Source organism: Fragaria vesca, linkage group LG6 (assembly GCF_000184155.1).
Source record: "Fragaria vesca subsp. vesca linkage group LG6, FraVesHawaii_1.0, whole genome shotgun sequence".
Classification (NCBI taxonomy): Eukaryota; Viridiplantae; Streptophyta; class Magnoliopsida; order Rosales; family Rosaceae; genus Fragaria; species Fragaria vesca.
Genome location: NC_020496.1, coordinates 6,842,270 through 6,851,641, shown reverse-complemented (window position 1 = coordinate 6,851,641; position 9,372 = coordinate 6,842,270). Strand labels below are relative to the sequence as shown.

Below are 9,372 nucleotides of genomic sequence, written 5' to 3'. Positions count from 1 at the left end.
GATTTTCCGATTGAGGCATGCATAAATGCACTTGACTAAAAACATATTTCACCCCTACCCTTGTGCTTGTAGTTCGATGGGCGTCCGCCTTGTAGAATACAACAATCGATGATCCAAAATAGAAGCATCGCAATTTTGGACTTTAGTGAACCATATATTGTATTTTGTACTCTCTTGACCCAAAGAATATTTGTAGAAGAAATGTAAAAGAAATTATGGATGATAGTCTTCACCACCTTCATGATATTGAAAAGATGTGATTATAGGTTTATATAGAACCCCAAGTAAAGCAACATGTCTGTTCACTTATCTCCTTGAAGAGACAAACTATTTCCCAAATACACCTATTGGAAAGACACACCATTTCAAATGAAAATGTCATGAATAATTTTATTTTCATTCATATTGGATATTATTACATAATCTCAAACATAAGAATAAGCACTAAGTAGCTGACCATCTGTAGTTGGTTTGTGTGTGTTACAACAGAAGATTAACTAGAAGAAAAATAGTATGGGCCAAATACAATATTCTTGTATAAATTTCATAAGTTTGTTATGATCTTATAGGATTTATTGTGTATTCCCTTTTCACATCTCACATCTTTGTATTTGCAGCTTGGTGAATGTTTGTGTTCCTTGGATTTGTTAGACTGCAAAGTGTGTTAAGTGAAAGTACTGCGATCTTCTGCAAAATTTGAGTACTAGGACTTGAGTATGGTAGATACTCAAAAGCTAGTAGCTTGATGTGGTAGAAAGGAGGAAGCACCTCCAAAACTGAAAGCGTGCGAGTTTGGGTCTTCACCACTGGCAAGGAGATAGCAAAGGTAGAAAAGATGTAGATAAGAAGGTGGAAATTTTATATATAGTTTCAGACACCAAAGCTTGATGATGAATGAGGAGGGGGGATATCCTACAATTTCAGCCTTAAAGTTCAAATTGTCCAGTCAAAGATATCAATATTGGTAGCTAGGGTTCTTCATCTGAACCCTGATTTGATTCACTGAACATATATGGACCACCAACCACCTGACCATCCTTACAGAGGTGTAAATTTGTTTAATGTGTATTACAAGAGAAGATTAAAATTAGCTACTGGCTAGTACGTATGACCCAATTACAAGTCTCTAGCCTAAACTTATCTGAAATCCTTCTTCAAATTTGGTGCTTCTACGGCCAAAAAAGATCCATTTTCCCATGTGAAATTAGTTTTAAACTTTGATTTGATTATCCTCTTGACTATACTATGTGATCTGAACTACAAAATTGAATCTTTTCCTCAGTAGAATTGGAGGTGTTTCATTGAACAGAGTTTTTCTTCTCATAGAGTCCATTTTACTGGAGTTCTAAATTTCCATGTTACTCTAATCACATTTAACAAATCAATTAGGCTGATAAATTGAGTGGTGAAGATTCAAGAGTGCGATCGTGCACTTCTGTGACTCTCCAATCTCATTCAAAGACAAAAAAAGAAAAAATAATTTTGACTCTTCATGCTATGAGCAGATCAGTTACAGTTACTTTGAATATGAACTCTGTAGTGTGAGATTCTTGCTATGAGCAGATCATTACACAGTTCATATTCAAAGGAAGTAAAACTCAACATAGCTCAGTAGACAAAGAACTGCTTCTACCAACAAGAGATGGCAGTCATTTCTTTCGCTGTCTGCTTATTACTTACAGGCATATCCCAAAGAAAAAGAATCAAAAGTTATGGATTTTTCCCAAATTCAATTGCAGACATATGACTTGCTTGATGTGTAAACTGTAGACTAGAGGCCGCAGTCTGATATTCAGAGACCAATGGATCAAACAGAATTGGATTTGATCTCTGAAAATCAGAAAAAGCCACTAGTTCTAGCACAAAAGTAAAGCAAATTAAACATTATGTTTCGTTCTTGAACTTGTCGAAAGATACATGCCGTTTTGAGCACCAGGTAACTAGAATCCTAACTTATTACTCCATAATCAATCGTAATCAACTAAGAGTTGATCCAAATGGAGTATTAAGTTAGGATCACAAGTTAGCTGGTGCAGTAGCATGAATTGAAAGAAATGGAAGTTCGATTTACTAGCTAGCTAGGTTTCCTAATGGTAATCTGAGCCGACTTAACATGCCATTTTAGCACTAGGTAACTTGCATCATAGCTTAACACTCCATACTCATATGAGGGAGCTGAAGATCAAGCTCTATGCAAATAGAGTATTAAGCTAGGATGACAAATACTGGTGCTTTGGCATGAAAAACTAAAGTTTGCTTTTACTAGGCTTTGGAGTTTGGATGGGAGAAAAGGCAGCCAGAAGCTAACTTATATAGGGGAGGCCGGCCAAAGCCTCTTGACGGTTTTGAAATTCAAACAATATTTCATTTCTCAGTCAAAGCATGCGCTACGTAATAGTGAAGATATCTCTGCTGCAGAAGTAGTACGATTGTCCGTAGTAGATGGAATACAAGCAAAGTATAAGTTTCCTGGTCAAGTCTAAGCTGAAAACATTGCAGAGTTCCCTGCAAACTGCATGTGAAGAGAGTGAAGACAAACCTAAATGTACTGAAGATATATCAGTCTGAGAGTTGAGAAAACCATAGAAAATTAATGATGAAACGTTAATTAAACTTGGAGCACAGATATAGTAGGATAACTAATTAAGTAACATCACTTACTAGTTAGCGCGCAGCAACTGTCTAGAAAACCAACTCCACATTATGTGAACAAATATAACACATGAATTTCAAATATCACATGAAATTCATACAAGATTTTGTGACACATCATCAAATATAATTACAAAACACCATCCAAATTATGATGTTATTTTCATTTTCATACATAACTATCAAAAACTTGCATTTTCATACCCTAAGTTTCATTTCGTTAGTATTTTGATACCCTGACCACTAACACCTTTAAATTTTGAAGGCATTTTAATAAATGTATCATGTGTTACATTTACTTTAACAATAACAAAATAATTTATTTTTTGAGGTTATCAATACAAATAGAACAATTTACTTTAGCAAAAATATTCCAAAAAAAAAAAAAAACTACCAAAATCAAATATTTATTTTTGCAACAATAGTGATAAAAGTTAATAAAACTCTTTTGTGTGTGTGTGTGTATATTTGGAGTTACATGTAAGCAAAACAAAATAAAAGAAATAAAATAAATTATATCGAGAAAATATCGAATATCGATGGAAAATTTATCAAATTTTATATAAAAATGGTATATTTAACTAAAAATAGATTAAATATAAAATATCATAAAGATATGAAAATTAATATGGATGCTTGTAAAAAATAAAAAGTTCAAGGAAATATTGTGGATACTTTAGTCTGTGATCACAATAACCCATTGATTTGGGTGAAGAAATGGTGTTCTCGAATTTGAACAATAGCAATGAAAAATATTTAATTAATTATAATAACAATTTTAATGTATAATTTTTAATTATTTCAATTATTAAGATATCATGAATTGACATAAACACTCTTGAATATAATCAAAATTTAACGGTGTTAATGGTCATGGTATCAAAATGCTAGTAGAATAATGAAACTTAGGATATGAAAATGCATGTAAATTTTTGATATATATAGTTAGGTATGAAAATGAAAATAGCATTATAGTTCGGGTGGTGTTTTGTAATTAATCCAATATATAATACATAATTTCTCGCTTAGGATTTTTCCTCATAATACCAACTTTATCCTTCTTCTTTTTTTCCTGAAAGTATACCAACTTTATCCTTAACATGAAGAAACCGCCTGAGTAATAATCCAGAGCTGCTACCAGAGCAACAGCAACCCAACTCTTCACTATCATCGGCCGATGATGAGAAAGGAGGAACCGCCTGCCTTTGAATGGCAGGATCAAAAGTCCCCGTCTCCCCAACCGCCTTCTCGCCATGCTTTATATCTCAGTGTCTTGGGATGAAGCGGCCCTGTAAGGCTGTAACCAGGAATGAATGACGGCCTATAGGATTTACAGAAGTTCAAAATCTAGATGAGGAATACAGTTACCAAATTAAGACTTAGGAGGTGTACGTGACTGTGTGAGAAGAACCTCCGAAAGTGACACTAGTCAGTGGACAATTTTGTGATCTCTTTCAACTCCACAGTCCATTAATTCCACCTTCGAAATGAAAACAACTAATCAGAACTAGATGATCACCTTTACCACTAGAAATCAAAAGCAATCGCTGAAGTTGATCATGGAACAAATAAGGACTGCAACATTTAGAACAAATGAACTCCAAACTTACGATCTCGCCTAAAGATGGGGACCAAAATTTCAATTTTCTTATAATTTGTAATTTACTGCTATAGAAACCCTATTTGTTTTCTAGCTAATACCGTGTTTGATTAGAAATTGTACCGATCATTATCTGTTCCGATGTCTAAAGTCTAGAAAGGAAGACATATTGGTTTCTTTGCTCACTATAAGTATGTCTTTCACACTCTAGGTCGGTATGAACAATTTTAGATTCTTTTTTTTTTTAAAGGATTTTTAGATTCTTATATACAACTAATAATGATCTTTTGTCCTCCCGTGCATAGTCCAATACTCCAAAAATGTGAGCCACTTTGAAGAAGCAGCAAAGGCACTAGTTAGTATACATCTCATTCCTATGTGTTTAGGACGTATGTCTCTGTCGCCATGGCCTAAGGTCTAATTAATCGGTTAATTGTAAGAACTCTAATAAATTAACTTTGGATAATTAGTATTTCGATCTGTTGCTAATCTTAAGTATTATATTATTATACATTGTTCAAATGTTTGATTATTCTTTGCTGACTCTCTGTTAAGTAACTTATTTCTAAAGCATAATTAATTAATAAGTTTTAAGTTAGCTAGCTTGCATTTGATTAATTGGGGTTGATTTGGCGCACCATTCTCGTTAATTAGTCGACCACCCTCACAAAGTCACAATCTCACGTACTATCATTACATATATCCAATAAAATGATGCAGACATACACAGCTTACCAAGACTAAATGGGTGTCACCAATCGAGCGAAAATCATCAAGATAATATAACTACGAAGGTTTTACACAGGATTTTCAAACCAAATGTGTATTCTTTAATTTGTGTGACCCTTGGACTTTCACAAAGTCTAGCTTATCTATAAATCGACCTTTACCAAACCCATGTTATAACTAACCATTAGGTCAATAATAATTAAGTTTTAAAAAAAAAAATTATTATTAAATAACTCACACATTTTATACATGTTAATGAGATCTGAACTCATAACCTCAAAGTTGTTAGTTAAACATTTAACTAATCAGGTCACAACTCACCGACATGTCAATAATTATGCTTAATCATAGTTACATTATGCTTCCTAGTTAAGCAAATCACGTATACGTATTCTATCTTCAATCATTTCCATGCATGAAACACTATCATCACAGACATGCAGAATCTGATCGAAATCCACTGTACAAGTTAAATCAAACTTTAAAGTTGATCAAAGTCATCTTAAGCGTGTGGGGTAGCTGATGCTGGAAGAAATTTCCAACGATATATGCATGGATTCACTTTGTTTGGTATCAAAGTGCGCAAAAATGTCAAATAATCCCACTACCAAAGCGAAGCGACACACTTCTCTCTCTTTCTGGGAAATCAGATAATGGTCATGAAGAAAACAGAAGGCCAAAAGCAAAAGAAAAATGCCTTGAGATCGATATATGAGGTTAAACGTTGCTCTCATGCATGACGTACATTATCATAAACTAATTTGGTTGACCTGACCAGATTGATCAAAAGAGGTGATTAATATAATTTGCATGCATGAGTAGTAGTATAAGCTTTGCGATGCTAACTGAATGATTGTTACTTGTTAGAAAACTCATCACAAAAGTATAGTAATACAGTTAAACCAGCCCTTTCCTTAATGCAGGAAAAGAAAATAGAAAAATAACATACTATGATATCAAACATTTCCTATATGGCATCTCATCTATTTGACGTTTACCTACGTTATATATATACAATATATATCAAATAATATCATTGGCAGATCTAGAGAAGACATATGCACAAAACATATCAACAACTTACATTTCGAACCTAACTTTTGTTAAGAGGAAAAATCCAACACCAGAAAAGTAACAAATATTGTATTACAACCTAACCTAACTCGTAAAGAAAAAACAAAAGAAAAAGACTCGGAATCATAAAGCATAGGGAGTTAATTTATTGATCACTAGCTCGATCACATTGATCACCAATCCTAATGTTCTAGTTCTTTGCTCCTTTACTTCTCTATTAACTAGAATATATACTAGAAGCCTAGCTTGGAATCTTTATATCATATCATCTCAACTTATGTGGCTTAAAACTAGAAGTCTAGCTCTTAGCATAATCCACATATACAAAGCGAGTGTTGCTGCTTTCTGTCCAACTAATTGACTTTGTTTACATCCGCGACATAAACCTCTTTCGGCTTTATCTATACAACTTACATTACTGGAAAACTCTGAAAATATCAGACCATCGCTAATATAAAAAGAATCATCATCGATGAAAACCGCGTTTAGTCAGCCATCGAACTTTCTTCGTGTTCATTTCATTTTCATCACTACCAATATGATATACAGATCGATATATGCTTCTGTTTCCAAAGTTGACTACTAGAAGCATAGATTAATCTTCTTTCTATACGCAACACTACAATGATATACACAACACTACTGCATGCCTGGCTATAAATACATAGGTTCTGATGATGCCATAATCAAGCACTAACCAAACCAAAGTCTTCTTTTTCTTCTTCTTCCTATACCCATTTCTCTCGACCTACTGATCCCCCTGAGACCAATCAAACCATTAGTAGCTAGTCATGGACACTCCCACAAACTTCAAAGCCTTCTTCTCCTTCTTTTTGCTTCTAGTCGGAATAGCTTCTGCTCAGTTGTCCTCTACTTTCTACTCTAGCTCATGTCCGAAGGCCCTCGCCACCATTAAATCAGCCGTGGACTCGGCTGTTTCGAGCGAGGCTCGCATGGGAGCTTCGTTGCTCCGCCTCCATTTTCATGATTGCTTTGTTAATGCAAGTCTCTTGATCGCCTCCTTCGATATATTGTATTAAGTTTATGCATTTTGTGCGTGCGTGTTCATGTGCATCAGTGCGTGGTATATAGTAGCGCATGCATAAGGGTCTCCTATTATACATAATAGTACGCTCATGGAGCTAGTATATTTCCTTGACATCATCACAAGAGACGACCCAACCAATTGATGAAGACTGAAGAGCGTTTCATGCATGCTCATTTATGGTTATAAATCCATCGATCTAAATAGGTTTTCTATGATTCTAGCTATTACTAATATAATCCGAATTTTGTTCATTTAAGTTTGGTAATAATAGTAAATCTAGTGGTTAAGATACGTATATTCTTGCTTAAAAACGTGAAACTGCCGAAATTGTGGACTTCGTTCATTGTTGTTCACAAGTTCGATCTGTCCCTTTCTCTCTTTTGCTTTGACTCTTACTAAAGATATGCAAATACATACAGAACATCACACAAACTTACAAGAACCCTTTCAAATCATGCATGCATATATGCGCATTCTGTTTTAGGTCAAAAGGTGACGATCAGTTTTGAATAACGCGACTTGTTTGAAAACAGGGATGCGATGCTTCTGTACTGTTGGACGACACAGCCAATTTCACCGGCGAGAAGACTGCCGGCGCTAATGCTAATTCTTTGAGGGGATTCGACGTAGTTGACACCATCAAATCTCAACTAGAGAGCTTATGTCCCGGTGTCTTCTCTTGTTCTGATATATTGGCCGTCGCTGCTAGAGACTCTGTTGTTGCCGTAAGCGAAAACTTCAACCCTAGCAAGCTAATTCATTGATTTATTTTGTTCATACATACATCAAGTCAGGTTTCGCGACATAATATTGAATTCTCAAATCAGTTGGGTGGACCTAGCTGGACAGTGCAACTGGGAAGAAGAGACTCCACCACGGCGAGTTTAAGTGCTGCTAATACCAACATTCCAGCTCCCACCTTGAATCTTAGTGCTCTACTTACTTCTTTCTCAAACAAGGGCTTCAATGCCAAGGAACTAGTGGCTCTCTCAGGTTGGTTACAATCATTAACATGTGGTTAATTTTGATAACACTTCACTTGTCGGTCAATTTAATCTCACAAGTATATATTACTTTGTGTGTTCTTGTTTGATTAGGGTCTCACACAATTGGGCAAGCAAGGTGCACAACTTTTAGGGCAAGGCTTTACAATGAAGCCAACATAGACTCCTCATTCGCAACATCTCTAAAAGCAAATTGTCCAAGCAGTGGGGGTGATGCCAACCTTTCCCCGCTCGATGTCACAACTCCAAACAAGTTTGACAATGCTTACTTCAAAAACTTGGTGAGCCAAAAGGGTCTGTTGCACTCCGATCAACAACTCTTTAGCGGTGGTTCAACCAACGCTCAGGTGAATGCTTATGTTAGCAACCCAGGAACTTTCAGCACGGACTTCGCCAAGGCCATGGTGAAGATGGGAAACCTTAGCCCTCTCACTGGCACCAACGGTCAGATTAGGACCGATTGTAAGAAGGTCAACTGAGTTTATAGGGACTAGCAGGTTGCAGTTCGGTTACTTCCGAGCTAGCGTATATTTAGCTCTTGTTTGATATATTGGTTACATTATTTTGCTACTGAATTTGGACATGTACTAATAAAAATCATTTGTCTTGGTCTCTTGTCACTTCAAGTACTTTGCTCAATATTTAGCATCTCTCTTACATTTTATTACAATTTGTTATCAGAAAACCAAATCTATCACATTTTATTCGGCAATAACTTTAATCTTCAGTCCCTTCTGACAATACGGTTCATAAACTGCTGCAAATAAATTTGTGCCGTTGTGTAATACCGTATGATCGTTTTTTGTGTTTAGTCTTCCTGCAGTGCAGCCGTGCACGTATAACACCTACATAGTAATATGGATCGGTGTACCTGAAAACTGTTTTAACAAAAGGAGTCAATTAACAAACCAATTAGTCTGTATCCTAGCTAGTACCAGAAAATGAACATGATAGAAGAGATGGAAAAAATTGAAATGAAATGAATGTCGAAGTATATAGATCTTACTTAAGACGTCTCCAGTTTTGAACATTTTGCCTTCAGGCCATCGAGATATCCCAGGATATGGACCCCATCTTTTTTCACCTCCTACTACATATTCTGCACCACGAGCTTCCTTATATTGGATCATCAAGCAAACCAAAAGGCCAAAACCAATCGCCAAAGCTCTATTCGTTGCAAAACTCATGTTTGGAATTTGAATACAATCAAACTAGTACGCAATGTATCCACCGATGTAATTGCTTTATATATCATACGCATTGTT

The 9,372-nt window shown here is 35.4% G+C and overlaps 1 protein-coding gene across 1 annotated transcript; it reads left to right on the top strand.

Moving 5' to 3' along the window:
* The first annotated feature begins 6,739 nt into the window (after positions 1 to 6,739).
* LOC101296497 (cationic peroxidase 1-like) lies at positions 6,740 to 8,775 on the top strand. The gene is made up of 4 exons (XM_004302542.1): positions 6,740 to 7,056; positions 7,637 to 7,828; positions 7,931 to 8,096; positions 8,201 to 8,775. Exons 1-4 carry the CDS (start codon positions 6,847 to 6,849, stop codon positions 8,584 to 8,586), a joined length of 954 nt encoding a protein of 317 aa, XP_004302590.1. The 5' UTR covers positions 6,740 to 6,846; the 3' UTR covers positions 8,587 to 8,775.
* Positions 8,776 to 9,372: the final 597 nt, after the last annotated feature.

Bases quoted from the DNA above. Each gene is read 5' to 3' on its own strand.
- LOC101296497 (XM_004302542.1), top strand. From the start codon at position 6,847: ATGGACACTCCCACAAACTTCAAAGCCTTCTTCTCCTTCTTTTTGCTT. The intron at 7,057-7,636 runs GCAAGTCTCTTG...GTTTGAAAACAG, and splicing joins TTCATGATTGCTTTGTTAAT to GGATGCGATGCTTCTGTACT. The intron at 8,097-8,200 runs GTTGGTTACAAT...TTGTTTGATTAG, and splicing joins GGAACTAGTGGCTCTCTCAG to GGTCTCACACAATTGGGCAA.